We start from the raw sequence: 23,107 nt of genomic DNA, 5'->3' as shown, positions 1-23,107 counted from the left end.
TGCCCATTGCCAAGCAAATCACAGTATGAGTTAAGCAGATGATGGAATTGGAGTAGTACCAAGCTCTTACCATTGCACAAGATGCAGGGCACCAGTTTTTGAAGCAGTGTTCGTCCGTGCATCGGGTCAAACTCACAGAGACCAGGAAACCATTCCTCTATGAGGTCGTCAAGGTGATCGCACACCAAGCCAAGTAACCTGCAGACATTATTGGAATGATGGTTCATTGGTAACTATTCTTGCTCATGATTATAGGTATTACCATAATGATCAATATTTATATCACCCTCATTGACAACCTCATGGTCATCATCAATACTACCTTGTAATCGCTATTATCATCATTATCATCCTCTTGTTTATCACCATCATCATCATCAACACTATTTCCACCTCCACCACCATTACCACCACCACCATCATCATAATGAACATCATCATCATCAACAATATCATTGCCACCATCACGACCACAACCACGACCACCACCATCATCAGCAGCATCATCATTATCATCATCATTATCATCAACAACATAATTTCCACCACCACCACCACCACCATCATCACCATCATTTCTTCATTTCCTTATTTATTTGTGCTGGACCAAACTTCTCCGGTATATAGCTAAAAAAAATCTTCATGTGTTGCTTCTGGTAACAGAACTTCCATGAGATACATCAGAAAATCAACTTGTTGTGAGAGTTTGCATCTTTGTACTTACCTGTAGCCGAGTCTCGTCTTTGGGACTGTAATCTTCAGGGTATCTTGCTCTTTTTCCAGTGGTTCGATCAAGAAGAAAGCTTCCTGAAACGGCAAACAGAGGACCTAAGCATGCTCAATCATTCAAAAAATAATCATATACAAATGAGAAAGATTCCCAGTAGGCTGTGGAGTTACAATAAGTAGCTTTGAAATGTATATGCTTTGTCAAACACTGCCAGAGAATAATATGTAACATAGCATAGAGTGAAAGATGAAGAAAACAGAATGGATGATATCACCTCTGACCAACTGACATAGATCCCTTCTCTCCAAAACTGTGTGTGTGGTTCTCCCCCGTGTCGCACCTGGAACTGAAAACATGAGAAACACAAGAGATTACTCAGATGAAATTGTTTCTCTTTACTCCACTGAACTCTGATAAACAAATCAAGAAATTTTTTACCAGCTACTGACTGTATATTCCAGTAAAGAATGAATAGATCAATCTTCCAGGTAACCCTACTTTCATTTTATTTTCTTATAGATTGGATAAACAAATACATTTGATGATTAGAGCCAACACTGTTCCTCACATTAAACGAAATAAATTTTCCATGCCTTTTCAAAATTCATCTCCATTATTGTGGTCTCTCATTCTGTTGTAGTATGTCCCAAAAGTGGATTTTAAACAATTCTTTGTTTCTACAAGCCTATTAGGAGTCTCAGTAACATTGCACATGAACAAACACAAGTCACACTTATTGTTGCATTTTCAGTAAAGCCTGTTCCAAAATACCATGTTGAGGTTGCCAATCAATTATGGTATGCTTAAAATATGTAATGACAGGCTTATATTACATTCCAACTTTCATAGATTGAAATACTCAACAGCATCTTGTCAAGTAAAATAATTTTGCCTCACAAATGTGATCCATCTCAACTTACATGCTCCCATCAACACACAGAATGTTAACAGCTGCCTAATATTCATACGTGTGATTTTACTTAGGTAGGTTTTGTTCCCATTTGATCCACATTACAATTATCTGTCATCTACAAGACTCTTATTACATGTATGCTACAATCACTACAGAGGCAATGTTAACAATTTCTAGAAACTATGACTTATAAAAAAGAAGTTGTTGCTTTCATCTTACACTCAAACACAGCTTTGTTAAAGTTAGTATTAGTTGCACCATGTTTCGTATTGTAGCACACCATGCTCCTTAGTACGTGCTAATATGAAGCCATACATTAGTTTACAAATGTACATTCTTGAAACCAAGGTTATTCATTCAGATATTATATGCATTTGTAAGTCAGCATACCCACGCAATATCATAACTGCATTACATAAATCAATTCTTATTTCTGACTTTATGCATCTGATGCAAGACCAAATACATTAGTGCTGTAATTTGGATAGAAGGGAAGACAGGGCCAGATTTTGAAGCGGTTACTAGTTACCTTGATAAGAAAAGTGCTGACATTACATGTATTTGGGTATTAAATGCACACATACTACGCACGGCAAGAAAAAAACTGGATATATCGCTGATTAATGCACATACAAATGTTCCTGTATGCACAGGTAATACTGTCAAAACGCAAAAGTTCTTATTACTGTAAAAGTGGATATTTTCGCGCAAGTAATTTTTCGCGCTAGGCCGGGTGAGAAGAGTTTCGCGTGTTTTTAAATCCGCAGAATCAAGACATCACGCACAGGAACATATGGCAAGCAAAAATATTCGCGTGCTTTTATTTTCGCGCTAGTTTCTGGTTGCGCGAAATGCGTGAAAATTTCAACACCGCGAAAATTTCCACTTTAACAGTAACCTGCAGTTACCAGTATGAAGAAAAGAGAGATTTGATTTATGATACAGAATAAGATTACAATTGTGCCTCACCCGCAATTTAACCATCAGTTCATTATGAGATTCTTCTTTTTCATGAAGACAGACTATACTAATCTATACCTCCAATTTTCCTGCATGTCTATACCTTGAAAATGTAAACTGTTTTCTGCTATCTAGCTGTCTTTATAAATCTGAAGTGAAAACATACCAGAAACTGATGTGAAACTGAAAGCTTGAGCTGCATGTAGAATTACCTTCACAGCTGCTTTTCTTTTATTGCAGTAGATCATCTACATTATCCACCTCCTTATGGGTCAAACACAACTGTCTACATAAATTGCCATGGACTGTCTAGAGGTGAGGTGGTGACTTTCTATTCTTTTTTTTTTTTTAAATCTCAGTCTCTCTTCTATTTCAAATCATTATATGGATGAACAGAGGCCCACTTGTTTTAAGTATAATGGACCACCACAAAGTTGAGCCAGTTTGAAAAGATTTTCAGTATCCACACTTCTAAATTTTTTTATGCCACAGGACTATTCATCTAATTTTATTAATGGAAATAAATAAATAATTGAATTGAATTGAATTGAATGGAACTGCAATCAAGACTGAAAGTTCAATTCATTGCATATTTTTGTCAGATTTACATGTATATCATTAGATCAGTGAGCTGATAATCACCCTGGCTCCTAAAAAAATACAACTGTATCAATTTAAAAGAGTGAACTGAAGTTTACCCCGACTGGAGACAGCTAGTCAACCTCATTACTGGACGACTGATGACCACAACTTTCTGTGTGATGGTGTCTGTCTCAAGATCAGCCCTTCATGTAAACAACACTTGACATTTCTTTGTTTTATGTTTTTATTAATTAATTAATTAATTTATTTATTTATTCATTCATTCATTCATTTATCCATCTATCTGTCTATCTATCTATCTATCTATCTATCTATCTGTCTATCTATCTATTTATCTATCTATTTATCTATCTATCTATCTGTCTATCTATCTATCTATCTGTCTATCTATCTATCTATCTATCTATCTATCTATCTATCTATCTATCTATCTATCTATTTTGATGAGACTCCCTCTTTCGGGGCTGGGTTTCCGTCTTGGAGCATATTAAGGTCTGTACCACGAGACTAAACCCACAATGAGCTGAACTCTGACCTGGTTGGATACGGATGACTGCGTGGTTAGGACAGGCATGTGCCACATGGGAATGGTGTCCGCATCATCCTCCTCCTGGTTAGTGGCAAGACAAGGGGTTAAGTAAGTGTTAGCATCGGTGTTAGTGTAAGGGCTAGTGTTAGAGCTAGGTATCAGTGCTCAGCATGTTGTGTTTAATAAGAGGAGTTCCTATGAGCAATACAGTGAAATCAATACGATCACACATTCGGATTACCAAGTATTGTAACATACTGTAAGGGGGGGGGGGGGGGGACTTGTACACTGAAGTTTTGTGTCACACTTGGTCTTCAACAGCACTTTTTATATAGTAAGGTCAAGATACTGATGGCCAAATTATGGTAAGTATTTCAGGATACTGTCTCGTATATGTACATATTGTAGGTACACATGCCAAGTGCAAAAGCAAAAGAGGGAATGTACTGGTACAAATTAAAAAAATAGAAAAAAAAAGAAAAAGAACAAAGAACAAAAAGTTTTAAAAAAATGGTCGGGTGTATGAATGGTGTACCAAGTCCTTGACACAACACAGAGCAGAAACGGTATTAGCAGTGTCTCTTAAAGAATTTAAGGTACATTGTACAAGATAACAGTTGCTTACAAGTCAGCAGATTAAGTTGGAGCACCAAGCTACACCAGAGATGACACCATTAGGGGATTACACCACAACGACACATTAAAGGTATAATGCACAACCATATCCAAGAAAAAAAAAAAAAGCAGCACTCATAGGCCGAACCTTTAGATTAAGGGTGGATGATATGAAAGGGACCTCACAAGCTGGTTATGCTTTCATCCAACCAGGAAAAATTTACTCTAATATCTACATGTACATACATCTCTATACATGACAGATGACACATATGGATGTTCATTTAGGATACAAGCAACCGTTCAAAGCTGTGTCATAAATTTGTCTGCAGATGGATTAATGTTTAATTGAATATTACTGTGCATCATTAAAGAATGCTGTTTTTAAACTGCTACAAAAAATACTCTGCAGGGGCTAGAAACTTGGATTAAGAATGGAATGGACATACAAAGTAAACAGTGCAATGTACCTGTAATTAGATGGCAACAAAGAACTGTGCACTTTCCATTTAAAAGGGAAGGCCTAAGTTTAATCTGTTGTGGTTTTTTTTTTCCCCAAACCCCCCCCCCCCCCCCAAAAAAAAAAAAACATTCAGCCATGTATGGAACAGGTATTAAAAATTTAATTATAGATGTTCTTGCCCTTTCTCAGAACCAATAAGAATAGTTACTTAATTTTATATGGCTAGCAGAAATTCAAGTTTACAACTTATACATCACATGATAGTATATTTTGGAAGTGTTTTAATTATGTAATTGCACAAAGATATCTGATGACCTTCATATGTTGATGTGGTTGAAATTATTACCATCCATCCACACTCAAAGATGTATTCCAAAATAATCACATATTGACAAATTTATGTGATATTCAACAGACACTTGTATGCACTATGTTCTTTCTGTTCTGTGAGCAATATCTATGCCCTTTCATAGATCCTTTCCCAAGATTTTCTGTGACATCAAACAGGCACATTTCTATGCACAAGTGTAAAATTGGACTTACAGGTACAGGGCTTGCCTAAAATTAGGTGCCACTGCACAGAGATTTTCTGAGTTACAGTGTAAGTCAGTTAACATTCTGTTAGGGTATGTTATGCAATTTTGTCAGTTAACTCATGAGGAGAAACAGACCAAGGTATTGTTATCACAACCATAACTTGTTTTCACACTGCAAATTGTATATGTTGATCTTTATAGAGTTTAGATTAATCGAGGGGAAGTCCGCTCCATGTTCAACATTGATTAAATTAACTTCAATAAAAAGCTAATCAGAGCAGTGAGGTCATTGAAATCAAACAAGGAATGAGAAGACAAGAACTCTTGCCTCTGAAATGTCTTCCACAACTGGTCTGAACTTTCACTTTGCAACCGAGGGCTCCCACCAACAAGAATATGAAACGAGGACAACCCTCCTCCCCCCAACCAAAAACCCAATAATAATGATAAAGTAGTAGTTTTTCCTCACTCCATTCATCATGTGTTTGGAGAAGAGTAAGAGGCGGAGGATCATTCGAGACCACAGACCGATGGGAATGTACAGCATCGCGTAGAGACGATGGAGGACATCTGTTTGCATGAACCAAGTTAGTAAAGAGAAATATATTGGCTGTTAGAATAACTCTTCTGTGGTATACACAGCTCGAGCGATATATGCCCTTTTGCATATTAAGCAAAACACAATCATACCTGCAGAGATGGTGTGTACAACTGTAGATAACTTGTAGGGAGATTATATAATCATTATAGCATCACATGTTGATTATACTGCTTCAATATTTCCCCAGAGCACTCATTCCACATCCCTGGAACATATTTGATGAAAAGGATTAACTCTGAATGGAAACTGTATAAATATCATTAGGTGATCCAACTGCAGCAAGGCCTAAATACAAATACATTATATACCTCATATAATGCATATATACATGGAATACCAATTACTTGTTGTAAACTGTAAGTTCCATTAATTGATTAATTTATTTGTTTTCTTTACACTTTCCAGCAGGATTGGCCAATTCAGCTGTACAAAACTGCTTTCTTAAGGCACCCTGCAGTTTTACATGGATTTATATACCATGAAAATACATGGAACATATGTTAATGAATTACACAAATAACCCTATCATATATCACTATACAGAAAATCAAACAATATACGTGTTTCATGCAGAGACCAAATCAGAATATCAAATATCATAGATGAAGCATAAAGAAACCCCGATGTCTGCATATCCAGTTGTACTCAACAAAGGTTAATGATATATAATAAATAAAAATTGTAGTATATAAAGGATAATATGTTTCCCCCTGCTTTTTGAATGAGGTGAGTCATGTGGTCTTTAATTATGCTAGAAAAGTGAAAATTTTATGTTAAATTAAAAAAAAAAATCCTTTACATCATTGTCCATGCTTGATGTCACAAAATGTTGCAGTCTTCTCAACCAGTGAGGACATCACCAAAACTCTATAACTTCATAGCTCTTCAATCTTATTCAGCCTTCTTTGATGTGCTCTCCTAATATTGCTGCATTCCCTCAATCCTCAGTATTATATATTTGAGTTTTATTCTACTTTAACTTTACTTGCAATTGTGTCACATGACAGCTTCCGTCAAATGTGCAGAAAACATAATGATACAAAGCATTGCCCCAGATTTATTTGCCATTTTCTCAGAAGCTCTACTCTCAAATTTATTGATTGCTTATCAGTAATATTTTTTCTCCATAATCTTGGGCATAAAAAAAAAATGGGTAATGCTCATTTAATTTTGAAGCCCTATGTATTTCTTATAGCGCCTGTTGTAGAGCTTCAGCAGTGTAGAGCAACACAATATGATTTAAATTGTCTGCTAGCATCTACAAATTGTGCAGCCATTAACAAGTGCGTAATACATTGCTAACACTAGCAGGTCATGTGCAACTTGCAGGCAATCATTATCTACATATCACATACATATACTGTACGAGCTGAAATTTTCGCGGTGGTTTTATTTTCGCGAATTTCGCGAATCGCCTTTGAACTGCGAAAATAACAACACGCGAAAATAACAACGCGCGAACAACTAAGTTCAGGTAGACCCACGCAACCGCGAAATTAACAACACGCGAAAATGTCCTCCAAGTAGCAATTCGCGAAAATATCTGTACGCGAAAATTTCAGCTCGTACAGTATATGTAGATGTATTTTGATCATCCATTTTCTAGATGTATTTTGACTTGAATATACATGTATAAGACTTCTCATTTTTGTTAAATTCCTACAAGCAGTTTCCATGTACTCACATATAAGACTACTATTATAGGAAATAACCCTACAATTTTCTATTGTAAACATAAAAATTCTTTATATATGTGCTTGATTTTCTTCAGATAATATGAAAAAAAAATATTAGACAATTTCTGTTGATTATGGTCATCATTAGAATAATTATCACCATCATCATCATCTTCATCATCATCATCATCAATGCCATCATCATCATCATCATCACCATCATCATCATCACCTGTAACATTGAAGTTACCATGACAGCAACTAGCCAGCAACCACTCAGTTATTAGATTTTTACTTTACTACAAGCTATCATGAACAACCTGAAATTATGTCATCTTAAATTTTCACATCAAAAAAGGTCTTAACCCATATATACAAATCTCATGTGAAACATTCACTGAAACAATTTCAAATCGAACACATATATCAAATGCTGGGATACCACAGTATAAGCCTCTATCAACCATTGGTAAAAGCTCTTGGCTTAATATGGACATACAGTGTACATAATATACACTGAACAATTGTCTCCTTCATGGTATATTGTAAAAGTGAATAATTTTTCGCGCTCGGTCGGGTAAGAAGAGTTTGGTGAGTTTTTACGTACAGTGTAGTGATTCCGCAGAATCAAGATATAAACTACTGGAAAGTTTAGCAAGCAAAAATATTTGCATGCTTTTATTTTCGTGCTGGTTTCTGGTGGAGTGAAATGTGCAAAACTTTCAACACCGCAAAAATCTCCATTTTTACAGTAATCAGACATTTGTCACATTAACTTCAAAGTCATGCAGAGTATGTATGCCTTAATTTCAAATGGGGGATGACAACCAACAATTTCCCCATATGCAGCATTGTTGGCTGGTTCCATAAGAGTCCAAGGAGCAGTGGATAGCTCGCTTTTGGTGCCACGACTTTTGATGGCCAAATAGCAAGCATACAGTAGGAAGCTGCTAAAGAGCGTAGGAACACAAACACAAAATGCTATTTTAATCAAAGCCACTAATCATTATCATTATTATTTTTGTTATGGATCATGCTGAAAGTTTTCGCAATCTAGAATAAGATAGCGCGCAACAGGCAAAGAGTAAAAATTTAGACAACATTCACTGCAGCGACTCTTTTCAAATACAGAAGCAAAATGCAAACATCTTCCATGCACAAGCAGTATCACCTCAGCATTTGCATAATATGCAACTTGCTCTGATCCACTACAGAAAGAGCATAGACAATTGAATTTGTGCCCAGAAAACTTGAGTGAGGAACGATGCCCACTGAACGATGAGGTATTATTGGCATGCCGGTGTTAGTTAAGAAATAGGAATAACAAAATGGTGTAGTTCCACAACATCACTTGTGCATGCATAAACAATTACATAGATGTAGTCAGTGCTACAGCTAAGCACTGCAATTGGTGGAAAAAAAAAGAGAGAAAAAAAAGTGTTGTGTTAGTTATTGCTCACATGATGATGTCTGCAAGTCATGTGTAGGCATGGTAGTAGCATATACATGTAAATCTTTCATTTGTGTGCAAAGTATGCATAAACCTCATCTTTTTTTTTTTTACTGTAACCATTACCATTATCAATATTGGTCTCATAAACAAGTGATACATCACTGTGAAGAATGATAGGTGATTTGTTAGCATAAATAGAGTGGAATAGTGTGTACGAAATTTGGGTGTACAAATGTTAGTGATGGAAAAAAAGACAAGGAGATATTTTCCTCACTCCCTGTAGCAAATATTTGGTGAAGAGTAAGAGACTCAGCACAAGTCTTGTCCACAATCCTATGGGAACATAGTACATGGAATAGAGGCGGTGGAGAACATCTGTGGTGGGGAGAATGCATGAAATCACAGTGAGTGACAAGTTTGTGAGGGAGAAAGGTAGAGGCAGAGAAAGAGAGATTTAAATAAACACAGAGAAATAGATATAAGTGAATGACAGAGAACAGGCCAAGTGCAAGATAGATAGATTAATAGAGACAGATGGGTAGATAAATGGATAGATACATATAGATAGGTACAGCTCTGTAGATATACAGATAGATAGAGACAGATTAATAGATAGAGAGATAGATACAATTGTGTAGATAGATAGATAGACAGATAGATAGATAGAGATAGATAGATACAGTGTAGATAGATGGACAGATACATAGATAGATAGGCAGATATACAGATAGATAGAGATACATGTAGATAGACAGACAGACAGACAGATAGATAGATAGATAGATAGAGATAGACAGACAGATGATATATAGGTAGATTGATAGATTGAGAGATAGAGATAGATGGATAGATAGATGGATAGATAGGTAGATAAATGGATGGATAGACAGACAGATATATGATATAGATAGATGGACAGAGATACATGCAAATAAAAAGATTGGTAGATAAAGAAAGAAAGAAAGAGACTAAGAGAAAGAGTGAGAAAGGGGGCTGGAGGAGTAAAATGGTATAAGTATATGCAACAGCAAAGAACAAGACAGACAGACAGACAGAAAAATAGAGTGATAGACAGAGAGAATGATAGAAGAAGAGAGAGAGAAAGAGACTACACAGGAAGGGAAGAGATACAGATAACAAGACTGAAAATATCAACATGGGATCCCTTGTACTGACTAGAAAAGGCCTAAAATTCAGACATGTCAAATCTAGAGGTAGAAAAAACATGAAGAAGAAAATAGAGACACAGAATAATGAACAGAGACAGTATCAGCTACATATACACACAACTATTGGTTTGTCCATGATACCTGCACATACCTAAGAAATAAAAAGTTCATGCATTCAAAGTGAGCTACTTGAAGAAATGTGAAATCAACTGTGTCAACTCTCTGAATTATGCTACTCTGGGAAAAAAAAAATTGGAGGCTGTAATCTACCAAAGAAAAAGCCATTTGATATATTTTGTAATGTGTTATAGTTCTTTACTAAGAAACTTACTCTAAAAAAGGTTATACATGACCCTGTACCTCAAAACAAACAAAAAGTCGCCAGACATTAATTTTTAGTTAAGACCATTTCTGAAAGAGCAGACTTTAAGCTTAAAAATTATGTATAACTCAAATCAAATGGACTCTCCTAACCTATCTAAATATTGAAAAGAAAGCACAAACTCAGGAAAAGTATGAACTGAGAAAAGAGGCTCTGAAGTACAGTGTCTATTCAAGCGCTCAATTTTTACCAAACCGTGCTGGCTGTGCGATGAATGGGACAAAAAACAGGAAGTAAACCACCAGAGTAACAACAATGAAGGGATTATCAGATTAAACTGAAATTAAGCATGCCTCATTAACACATTCTGTCCATAATTAATGCCAATTTTCAAAGCAGTAGCACTATCCTTTCAAAAGATATTAGAGTTGAAAGTGAAGAGTGTGGACAAGGTTTTTCAGAAATGAAAAAGGGATTCTAAAGACACACCTAATCACACTATTCTACAAAAAATGTTCGAGATAAACTGCTAAAAAACACACTTTCCTGCCCGTTTTATTATAGCAAATTTTAGCATAATGTAAAAGAAGACCCGCTCTTTCAGAAAATATGAAAAAGTCAAGTTCGGCTAGGCTGACCCATTTCACTTATTTCCAGTCCTCACGCAAAATCAGTGTGTGCGACTTTATGTTCGTTTTGAGGTGCACGGTCACATATGTTACCACACAGATTATCTTAAAAGAACTACATGTATGAGTGGGTGGGGGTATAATAACAAACAAAAAAGACACCAAGCAAGTGAGAAAGGATCACAAACATTGACATGATATTGAGATCACTGGCTTGATTAATTTTCTGGTGCTTTTTTTTTCCACATCCAGCTCTTCATGGGTGAATCTAGTCCTCATTTCCTCCATTCTAACAATCGTGAAAAGAACAGGAATCAGATGTATTTTACTACTGTTCATAATTTATTTAACTTTCTATATCTAATCTCTACTTCAAGTACTTGGTATATTATTAAAGCTAGTAAGATATGAACCTAAATTGCATCATTCCACAACTTCATCAGTCACTACTTTCAATGTACATCAAAGCCTAAACACTCACACAGTTTGACTACTGGTTAATAAGTAAATTTCAGCTGACAATATAAATCTTCACACAGTCGGTGCTTCTGTCATATGAGTATTGTGTCAATACAGTCACCATGCTTCATCCTATATTTGGCATACACTGTCAACATTCCACCAATTAGAGAATATGCAAACACTGAATGGTCCCTTCACTTCAATGCACTATAGAACTGCACACATGCAAAGAGTCAACCATACTTTGACACACATACATTTACATTATGCCCATGCGTATTCATGCACATCGCATTCACAGGACAAACATTTGTTTTAATTCTTGGCTCATCTTTCTTTCTCTTCTCTATCTTATGAGGATGGAAGGAAAAAATGAATTAAAGAAGGTAGAGGAAAGGCTAATACATGACATGGTAGACTTTCCTTTATGCTTTTAATAGGTGTCACATTATATCTTTCTCAATTATTTGTTCCAGTATTTGTTAAAAATTGGGAGTGTTCATATACGATTCTGATAATATCTAGCACCAAGCACTCAACACTATCGACCAGGCTCCTATAACAAACCCCCCATTGAGAAAGCCCAGAACATGCAGCCACGTTTTGAGTAAAGTGGACTGCAACATTAATCACATTCACTGAACAGCACAAGGAATAAATTGGCCCAATCGTCATGGCGATTGATCCTCCCCTCACCTTGCTTGGCGTCATTGATTGGCAGCTTGATGACGGGTCTGTGAACGGGAACTTTGCACGGAAGGAGAATCTCATCGTCACTCACCGGTAGAGAAACCTCAAACCTGACATAACAGTAGAAAAACAGATAAAAAGGCAACAAAAATCAAAATTTTTGCTTTTCACTGGCAAGAACAGCTTTGTTTCCAGTTCTAACAGGACATATACCATCCAAATGGAAACAAGTTAACCGAAATGAAAGGATGCAGTTGTGTAGATAACTTCAAGATCACATCAACTTGTGCTTTCTATTTCTCTGGAAAGTTATACACATTAATCCAATGTAATAAGATTATACAATCTTGTGGATCATTCTAGGAGTGAATGACAAGCAATGAACATGTAGTCTGATGGAGACAAAAAATAAAAGAATTCTATTAAAGACGAGGGATTTTCAGTAAGGAGAGAGAAATGTTTTAACTACATGTTGTACATTACATAATTATGCTCTTTCTATTTCATGCTATTAGTGTTTAGCAGCAAAAGGACACTCACAAAACAGATAGTGCCAGCTCCCTTCTGCACACAAAGTCAACAGGAAATGAAAGGCACCATTGAAAAAAACCAACAAATAAAACAAACAAACAAACAAACAAACAAACAAACAAACAAACAAACAAAACTTTCTTTTAGCAGTGATCACAGATTTATAACTTGTGTCTTCCATGAGAATCTCAATTCTCACACTCACCGTTCCAGCAGCTTGAGGTACTGGGGGATGAGTTGCTGAGGTACATCTCCACCGGAGAACAGCATGTGGATGTTCTTAACCTTCATGATCTGATGATAATTCGAGATAAAAAGTCAAGATGACAGAATTACTTGATTTTGGAGGGAAAAAAAAAATTATGTGCCAGAGCATTCTTGGCATTTCATTTTACACATCAGGTCATTGCTCTACAAATCATTGCATAATGATTGATTGAGCAGTTTGTATATTTCTAGAAAATACTTTTCACAATGTAATCTGTGGAAACTTCTGCTCACCCCAGTCTCGCTGACAAACGGGTTGATCTCGCGGACCGTGATGACCCGGGCCATGATCTTGCAGAGCCACTGGGGCTCGATGAAGTAGATGTTCGTCAGCTGCTGGGAGGGGTCATCATAGTGAAGGAGCACCCCGGTCTCATGCAGAAACCGAACAGCCTGAGGTATGCAGGGAGAGAGAGGTGATGTATGGACAGGGAAAAATGTGTACCGAGATTAAACAAGGTAAATAAAAGTTCATCTCAACCTAGAAGATTTAATGTATGATTGAAATTGAATTGGATTATACCTTTACTAATTACATTCAGTTCCAAAGACAAGCTACCATCTGAAATGGCTCCATAATGATGAAACAGGAAAGTGACTCTGTATTGAAGATTATCACTATTTATCCTTCCCTGAACAGCACACCCATTTCAAGTGGAGATTTCTAGTGATTACCATACTTCTACTATAATCTTAAATTACAGAAAGCAGTTACATGACATGTAGAGATATTTCCTTCCATATGACTGAATACCATGAAAGAATAAAACCTCTTAGCTCTTTGAAAAAAAAAAGAAGAGGACAGATCCCAAGAGGAATATGTTGTTTAAAAGTTCATTAATAATTTATTAATATTATTATTATTATTATTATTATTATCATTATTATTATTATTATTATCATTATTATTATTATTATTATCATTATTATTATTATCATTATCATTATTATTACTATTATCATTATTATTATTATTATTATTATTATTATCATTATTATCATCATCATCATCTTTCATCATCATCATCATCATCATCATTATCATCATCATCATCATCATCATCACAAGGTGTAAGATAGGCAGGTACAGTATGAGAACATGTTTGTTACGGCATATCAGATGTGAAACTTGGGAGTAGACTGCCTAACCCACTTCCTTTGAGATTCTAAAATCTCTATAGACATTGTACAGGTCCAACCAGGTTTCTGTAGAAAATGAGTTAATGCCATTCTAAGCTTCCTCTGTTGCCTAGCAACAGCATCCTCACCTGTGATAACTCATCGTCACTGAGCTGCAGGTCATCCTCCCGAATCATCTTCAAGACCTGTCGGTGCAGCATCACTGGGGGGCGCCCATCGCGCTTCAGCCGTTTCACTTGTGCCTGCAGAAGCTGCTCCAGCCGCTGTGTTACCATGGATACAAAGTAAGTCTTGGTTACGGTCTTGACCTTATCATCAATCACATAAGAGGAATATCATAGACATTAACTACTTAGAAGTGTAGAGTAGTTCAGACTTTGTCAGAAGGGTCACAAGTAAGAACTAGAGGGACTACAACAATATGGCAAATCACTGCTCATAATTTAAGTAATACAAACGATGTGAAATACACACATCATGAAATATATATTCATGCACAATACAAGAGCTACAAACAAAAGACAAATGCTGAGGTCCTGTTCTGGCAATCTCATTAATTAAAGATAGAATAGCCATATGAACAACCGATCAGCCAGTAAAATTTTGTTGATGTGACAACTACAATCATTGTAAACATTACATCAACTTACTACATTGTATCTGCACAACAAAGGCCCCACAAGTACCAATAAATTTGGTCTAATTGTGTTTCTTAGCAAAGTTGAAGCTACTTACCAGATAGCTGTAAGGAATCATCTGACCAAAGATGGGTTGACCTTTGATCCTCTCTCTGCATGGATAAAGAAAAAAAATACAGAATGTTAATACTAGATTAAACCAGTGAAAACAACAGCTTAATAGGTCTGAAAGGCCAGACTTGAAGCCATCCTTTTGTCAGTGTCAAAACATCTTTACTACTGACTGTCCTCAGTGGCAGCATGCATCGTCTGACGATGATATAGGGTCCAAAATGTAATCACATATGTGTATCTCCGATGCAATACTGAAGACTGTCTGTGTCCATCATATGTTTCATATGAAGAGGGGGAAATGGGGAGTGAGCCTGGATATGTTATATGATTCAAGGAAATCCAATTGCAGCTAATCAAAATATTGCAACTCAAATCTAACAAGAAGGAGAAAGAGAAAACACAAAACAAAAGTGGAGACTAAAAATGATTGATTTTTTTGCTTCTCACGTGAGGATGACCTGCTCCATCTTCTCCTTGAGTAAGCTGACCCCGCCGTCTTCCGTCTGGGCGCACAGGACGATGTAATCGTTGATCTGGGGAAATCCCGGGGCACTGCAGATTTCTGTCACCTTTATCTGCATGTCCTCCAAGTACTCTATGCCATTATCTGTGAAAGGGGTGGGGGGAGGGGGATGGGGGAAGGGGGTATTTGGGACAGAGAAAGAGAATTGTAATGAGTCGAAATTATCTTTCAGGAAAGTGCTATCTGGTACCCCTTTACAACTCAGGGTTGGCTTGGGTTGGGACAGAGAAAGAGAATTGTAATGAGTCCAAATTATCTTTCACGAAAGTGCTATCTGGTATCCCTTTACAACTCGGGGTTGGCTGCAGAAACACAGATCAACGCAGTGATCATCGGAATGAAATCTAAAATCTGCCTTTGACATCTCGTGAAAGCTGCTACACCTATTCATGAAATGTGATGAATTACATTATCATACATGTATTAACCCAATACAAGTGTATATATGTTTTACTCACTTGAGCAAACTTAGAAAGACAAGCAAACTTAGAAAGACTTGTCCTTGAGTATCCTCGACACGGCTGTGTCTAAGTTTGCAAAATAATTACGGAAAATAACTTCTCTCACAACGATATTATCCTCGGATGTCAGACAATCATTCCACACAGTAGGCAAAGAACATTTTCTATCTGACTCCCAAAAAAGTGATTTCTACAGGCCACCTTAAGTGTCAGGGTGGATTTGCAACAAATTGAAGAAAGCCACAAATGATTGGAGAGAGAACAGATATTGTAATTCCCAAACACTTAGTCAGATATTCCACCATAAGGGCAAGAGTAATCATAATAACTGTATACCACAAGATCAAATATCAACAATTAAACCACATCTACTTTACTGTCCAGAGATAAGTCAATATCTGTGTGGTCATTTACCCTTGGGTATCTTGTCCTTGTGAGTGCCCACTATGATGACCGGACATCCAGGGGCCAGAGCCTGGATCGTCAGCAACCATGGTCGAAGTGTCTTCAGCTCCTCTTGTCCTTTGCTGACATCGAAGACCACCTGCACAGTAGCAGAGTTAAATGAACTTTTCAGTTTTATTGATTATTATTTTTTTCCATGTACTTATCTTCCTCAGCTCTGTGCTTTTAAAAAGTAGTATTGCATGATCACTGTAATGCTGTCAGATGTGAAATGGCCGAAAGAAAGGAACTGCAAGGTCGCATATATTCCTGCTCAGCAACAGAGATTAAAGGGGATGGCTAGTAACTGATCAGTGGGAATCAGTGGGAATGCTGGGGGATGATTGTTCTCATCCTTGTGGGATTCATTTAAGAGTACATTATATATCTATTGTTGTGTGAAAATTATTTGCTTCAAAATGGTCTCATATTCAAGTAATGTGCAGTTTAATGTTTCCAGGTTAGCATGCCTGTACAGTGACGGGGCATTAAACTGCACATTACTTGAACACGAGACTGTTCTGAAGCAAACAATTTTCACACAACAATAGATATATAATGTACTCTTAAATGAATCTCACAAAGATTGGAACAATCACCCCCAGCATTCCCATTGATTCCCACTGATCAGTTACTAGCCATCCCCTTTAATATCAATGACTTGATTGTTGATGCAGATAGATCATGGCAATTCTTGGAAAGATCACGTCACTTCTCAAATAACTTTTTCAAAAGCTCCTGAAATTATAAGGTATTCATGTACATATGTACAGTGTACTCCAAACACACTTATGTTACAATGCATTGATGCCATTTACTACGAGTTTCATAAAGATAAACACTTGAGAGTGCTAAACTTAATATGAAGACATATTCTGGAAGCCATAATGACTAAACGTACTACATCGGTACACTTCTCTGTTTCTTTAATATGTACAAAAAATACCTTATTGCTCTGACAGTATAGAGTAAACATGAAAATTGTCTGTAAGTCATGATTTATTGTCGCATCCAAAACAGTCACAATATTGTGCACAATGTTGACCAATATTCATGCTAATGAGTACCTTTTCACCCCCAAAAAAGGCCGATGGGGGAAAGGAGTCACTTTGATACAGCAGCATTCATAAAACTGTGACATCAAACCAGGGAGATAACGTGGGGGGGGGGGGGGGGGGGAGGTGGCAGTGAATTACTTACCAAAAAGAGCGCCCTCCCTGTCAGAAAGCAAGGATGTGTGCTGTAGAAGTCCTCCTGGCCAGCAAAGTCCCAGGTACTCAGGACAAAATCCTTCTTCCTTATCTGGATCCTGTTGGAAGATACAAGATGAAAACCGCTCTATGTCTTTCACATTTCCTTGTTCTTGGTGACCTTTTGTGACCTCATACCATATAGTCCTACAACAAAATGACACCTCAAACAACATTGACTTCACAATCAAGATATACATGTGCAGTAAACAGCACAAAATAAGGGGTACTGTAGTGAATTTTACTTTTGAACATTGATGGTTACTTGTCATAGCTACAATTTGACAAAGGTGAAAGCATGCAAATGAGGGAAAAAACTTTCCTTTGGATTGTTATGATTTGTGAGTTTCGTTTCCTTTTTTAATCTGTTTTTTTAAAGTGTATGACATTTACCATTCCAAAATCAGATAACAAAATTTGGGAGACCATTGTGAAATCAGATACATGTGATCTTTGTCATTCAGAAATCAGATGTACAAATCTGAGTGACCGCTGTGACACTCACGTCCACTCCTTGACCACCACTCCTGCCGTGGCCACGTTCTCAGCCTTCTTGTCGTATTTCTGCCCCTGGAGGCGGGCCAGGAGGGTGGACTTGCCACGCCCGCCATACCCCACCACCATCAGCTTCATCCTGTTGTAGGCTTCAGCCTGCAACAGAGAGAAAATGGAAGACAAAAAGCACTCCTCAACGTCACAGCTTTTCTCATGATAAATGGTGGATACGCTTGAAAACTAATTAGGCATGTTGGGTGGGAGGTCATCTCATCAAGCAACTTTGCATTTTGTGACAGCCCACCTGACAAGTTTTAGTTTATTTCATTGCAACAGAAAATACAATTATTTCCCACAATGTCATGACAAATATGCAATTTCATCTTGACATAATGTGTTTAAACTAAAAATTCATCATTGACATATATAGTATATACAACACTTTAATATACACATGCTTCAAAATGGATCACTGTCAACTTTATCCATGTATTATGCACTCATGTTTTGTATTTTTGCTCTTTATGGTTATTGAACTTTATGGGAAAGCATGACACATTTAAGTTACAAATCTTTTACACATAACAATTAACACAAAACTGTGCAAACACACAAAAATAATGATGGTATTGTCAATTTTTGAAGTATTTTCACTGGAAATAAAACACATCATTGAATCCAGACAATATCATCATGCTACCAGTGTGCCTGAAATATGGACTCACCCTCTTGAACTTCTGGTTCAGGAATCCAATGATGTCCTTGGTCCTACCTCTAAGGATGGCTGGATCCAGGTCCAGCTTCAGGCCATCCAACGGAAACTGGGAATGGAAGGACAACATCTTATGTATTTTGTGACAGAAACTTGCTGTGTTTGTGGTAACTTCACATTACATCACAGATTTTGAGTCAAGGTCAGGTTTTATGCAGTCTAGGAGGAAATGTACAAGAAATCAGAAATGGCTTCATGATGAAATTAAAGACAGTTTGAAACTCTTCAGAAAACATATTGCTGTTGTGGAAATCAAATTACTGGTTTACTTACACATGAGAATCGAGCAGCTGAAACAGTGACAAATGGACGCACATAACTCTAGATACACCACAACCAACATTTATCTATTTATTCATGGAACAAAGAAATCTATTACCAGCTATGTATGTAAATTCAAATTATTTCAACAATTATCTGAGCACTGCGCATTTGCAATTGTTTCAATGGCAACTTTATCCTTTCATCGCATAGAACGATAACTGTAGACTTTTAAGATAAGTGCAATGGCCAGTCAGAAACTATCCCAAAGTAGCCAAAGAGGGTTGGATGATACTGTAATCCTTCAGAAAGCCATACCTCCCAGAGTTTGTTGAGCTGTCCAAGTTCATCAGGTATTGTCGTGATGGACTTGTTGTGACTGAAATCAAGGGAAGCTAGCAGGGTCAGCTGTCCAAGCTCCTTGGGGATCTGGAATTTTGGACAGTTGGCAAACAAATAAGAGCATTGAGGTGTAAATAAAGTCTGATTAGGTACTACACGTCTAGACATAAAGTTTTAATTCAAACTACCCGCAGACATTTGGGAAAAATGTTACTGTTTCATATGATGTCACATACCATCAGTATGAGAGACCATACCTCATCCATTATCGTACATACAGGAGCATATCCATTACTGTACTTTCACATACCATCATTCTTTACATTATCATCTTGAAGAATCTACACACTCTGTACAACTTGCTCTGCCAAATGCACAAGTGAGGCATTCAATTTCATGAGTACTTAGTTGTAATTCTCCATGATTACTCAGAGGCAACAAGAGTCTGTGACATCTTCAATGATAACGAAAAATTATTTAAGAGCAAAAATGTGCATAATTTTACAGTGTAATTCACAGAAAACAATAATTTCTCTTTTCTTCTGAATGCTGGAAATTTGGAAAATGAAAGTTCTGACCAAATGCCAGTCAAAAGCTTATGAGCAACTTGTCATCAGCAAAATAAACCCCTTCATTGTAGAAATTTCCAAATACAATCAGCGGAAGCATTGTAAGCAGCAGGCTGGCATCTGCCTTGGGCTAATGTAACACATAACCATTTTAGCACCGCATCACATATTTCCAAGACAATTTCAGAGTTAAAACAACAACAACACAGGCGTGAGTGTCTGTCGTACCTTTGTCAGCTTGTTGTGACTCAGAATGAGGCGCTCCAACTTCAGCCAGTTATGGAGACTGTCACCAAGCAGCAGCTTTGGAGAGAACAGACCACCATAAGATGAGAAGTTTTTTTTTTATAAATTTATTGTTCTATATTCCACATTTCATTCAATTTCACATTCCATTTGATTTCGATAGAGAAATACAACAAAAAATACGATGTAGTCAGTTTGACATACACAGGCAAAAATGAATAATGTGAAGAATAAGGAACCTTGTGAAAAGCAGAAGCTTCAAAGTAATGATCTTAAAGAGTTTGCTACAACCTATTGATGATAAAAAATGACAAACATATAAGAAACAGAATGTTGATAACGTAATCCAGTTATGTAATGCACTATAAAAAAAATGCGATGTCCATGATGAAACCTAAGATGAAAAAGCTTAGTAACAATTTGGTCAAACAAATTTGCAATCCATGAAACACCACAAGGGAAAATCCACATATCCTTGATACATTCCAAAGGTAAAAGAACTTTTTTTGGTTTGTCTTGTGATTTTGTGCCAATATCAACTAAAGCTTATTTTACATTAGATCCAAACCTTATTTTCACAGCTACAGTGTACACAGATTTTACAGAGATTGGCACAGACATACCTGACACATTTTTTTTTTAAAGGAAAACTTTAATCTTAATATGACAACAATATTTCTGATGGCCATGACATTATTTCAGCTCACACATCTCTATCATTTCTTATTTGCCATATACATGTATATCAACAACTACAGTGTAAGTCTTGAATGATGTAACTTGCATTCCATCTTACCCTCTTGATTCTGTTCTTTGACAGAATGATCTCTCGTAGGTTTTGACTCTTCCATTCTCGTGGGAGGGGGACTTCGATGATCCCATTTTCACTCAGGTCAATACTTCTCAATCTACAGGAATAATGATACAAAAACAGAGACATATACTATAATATTTTGCTACACTACAGTGCATGCAAAACATATAAAGTTTGCTTCAAAGGAATTTAAGTACTTGATTCTTCCATGGCTATTACTTTAGAAGTGTCATTCTACTTATTAGTTCTTCGACACTTTAAAAAATAAAATCTTTATACTTAAACAATTGAACAAATATATGTGTACTGTAAAACTTACCGCTGAAGGCACATAAATGTTATTCTACAACCTTCTGAAATGTTATATTTATTAATGAATTCTACCATATCTGTCAAGTTAGGTCAACTCAACTCTGAGCAGATTTCAGCATTTCAATTAAACTCAACTCAATCTAAAACATTGTGTAACTCACAGTGGGAGCTGCAGCACAAATCTTGGCAAGTAAGGGTGATCAGGGAGCCCCAACTGGTTGTTGGCTAACTTCAGCACACTCAGCTTGGTAAGAGTGCTGTCTAATCTATCTGGCAAGGACTCTGAAGATAGGAGACAAATCATACTGATATGGCTTCAAGCGTAAAAGGACAACATGAAAAGACATACATATGTATACATTGTACCATGAATACGGAGAAGTAAACTTTTTGTAAAATGAAATGCAAATGCATAAAAGACAAGCCAGCAAAAATATGATAAAATTTTGATATGATAATAATGGTAACATGTGTTCAGAATCTTTTGATTTCTCTCTCTGTCATGTGCCAGGGATAATTTGTCACTATCATTTATTTTTTTGTCACAATACAATGACTACTTGCTAAATAATGAGGAAGAATCACTATCTCAAGACTTCAAGATTTCTCATTTCCAGATTAAATAAATTCAAACCTTATTCTTTTTGAAGGGGAAAACACTCACAGATGGGGTAATAGGTCAATTAAGGCTTCAATTATGATAATTATAGCTATCTAAAGGTCAAAAAATGCAGAATGATACACCAAATTGATTGATAAAACATAAGAGCACAAATGCTTAGTCCCACTCACTGATTTGGTTGTGGGCAGCATAGAGCTGCTCTAGGGACCCACAACCATGGAGGAAGACAGGCTCGATGGTGGACAGTCTGTTGTGGGACAGGTCCAGGTGTCGCAGCTTCTGCAGATTCAGTGGTTTCTTGGGTGTGTCCAGCTTGTTGCTGCAACAAACATCACAACAAACTTGTCAGGGTGGAGTCTCGGACATCAACCATGACCAAAGTATGATATTCATATCCAATGTACCATTCATAACTTAAAGGCAGTACCGGTAATACACCCTTGCAGTAAACAACTGTAATGCTCCACAACCCTTTTTTCTGTTTTATTTGGGACTTTGGTGGGTTTATTGTTCAAAGCTTAACCTGCTGAAGATGGACTGATTTTGCTATAACGTACATTTCCAATAGACACCTGCCCGAGTATTCTCGGAACTCATCTTCAATGGGTTAATGATGCTCAGAAAGGACTTATAAAATAAAATTGTAATTGCAGGTTGTTTATGCTACTCAACATTTATGCTTTTGGAAGTAAGGATGTTTGTATCGACATACGTGTATGCACGGGATACCTGAAACCCATGTTTTAATCATATCAGTACTTTGACAGATTTTATCTGCTAAATACCTTTCATCATTTTGTTGATATAAGAGGTAAGCAACCCCCCTCTAAAAAAACAAAACAAAACAAAAACAAAACAAACTAGAAATGTCGCTATGGCGACTGGTATAGCGACTGGTATGCCTCCACCATAATGCATGATTCTCCTAATAGGTCTATAGTACATGTGGACAATG

General features: G+C 36.7%; 2 protein-coding genes across 2 annotated transcripts in view; one reads left to right on the top strand and one right to left on the bottom strand.

Annotated features, from left to right (window-relative positions):
- Positions 1–23,107, top strand: part of LOC139718362 (origin recognition complex subunit 5-like) — a 299,115-nt gene that overhangs the window by 72,603 nt on the left and 203,405 nt on the right. The gene's annotated exons all lie outside the window — the stretch shown is intronic.
- The window catches only part of LOC139718367 (leucine-rich repeat serine/threonine-protein kinase 2-like), a 159,747-nt gene that overhangs the window by 26,069 nt on the left and 110,571 nt on the right, over positions 1–23,107 (bottom strand). The window contains exons 35-54 of the mRNA XM_071629838.1: positions 22,323–22,471; positions 21,692–21,812; positions 21,201–21,312; positions 20,387–20,461; positions 19,566–19,676; positions 18,940–19,035; positions 18,225–18,370; positions 17,670–17,778; positions 16,440–16,569; positions 15,489–15,648; positions 15,025–15,079; positions 14,418–14,552; positions 13,384–13,542; positions 13,088–13,176; positions 12,358–12,461; positions 5,819–5,919; positions 3,742–3,816; positions 1,005–1,076; positions 725–807; positions 65–198 (exon numbers count right to left, since the gene is read on the bottom strand). Of these exons, the coding sequence (XP_071485939.1) occupies positions 65–198; positions 725–807; positions 1,005–1,076; positions 3,742–3,816; positions 5,819–5,919; positions 12,358–12,461; positions 13,088–13,176; positions 13,384–13,542; positions 14,418–14,552; positions 15,025–15,079; positions 15,489–15,648; positions 16,440–16,569; positions 17,670–17,778; positions 18,225–18,370; positions 18,940–19,035; positions 19,566–19,676; positions 20,387–20,461; positions 21,201–21,312; positions 21,692–21,812; positions 22,323–22,471 (2,216 nt within the window). The remainder of the gene's footprint in view (positions 1–64; positions 199–724; positions 808–1,004; positions 1,077–3,741; positions 3,817–5,818; positions 5,920–12,357; positions 12,462–13,087; positions 13,177–13,383; positions 13,543–14,417; positions 14,553–15,024; positions 15,080–15,488; positions 15,649–16,439; positions 16,570–17,669; positions 17,779–18,224; positions 18,371–18,939; positions 19,036–19,565; positions 19,677–20,386; positions 20,462–21,200; positions 21,313–21,691; positions 21,813–22,322; positions 22,472–23,107) is intronic.

Source organism: Diadema antillarum, unplaced genomic scaffold (genome assembly GCF_040938485.1).
Source record: "Diadema antillarum isolate AM-2024a unplaced genomic scaffold, OU_Dant_1.0 scf00000093, whole genome shotgun sequence".
NCBI classification, from domain to species: Eukaryota; Metazoa; Echinodermata; class Echinoidea; order Diadematoida; family Diadematidae; genus Diadema; species Diadema antillarum.
This window is presented reverse-complemented; position numbering and strand designations above follow the sequence as displayed.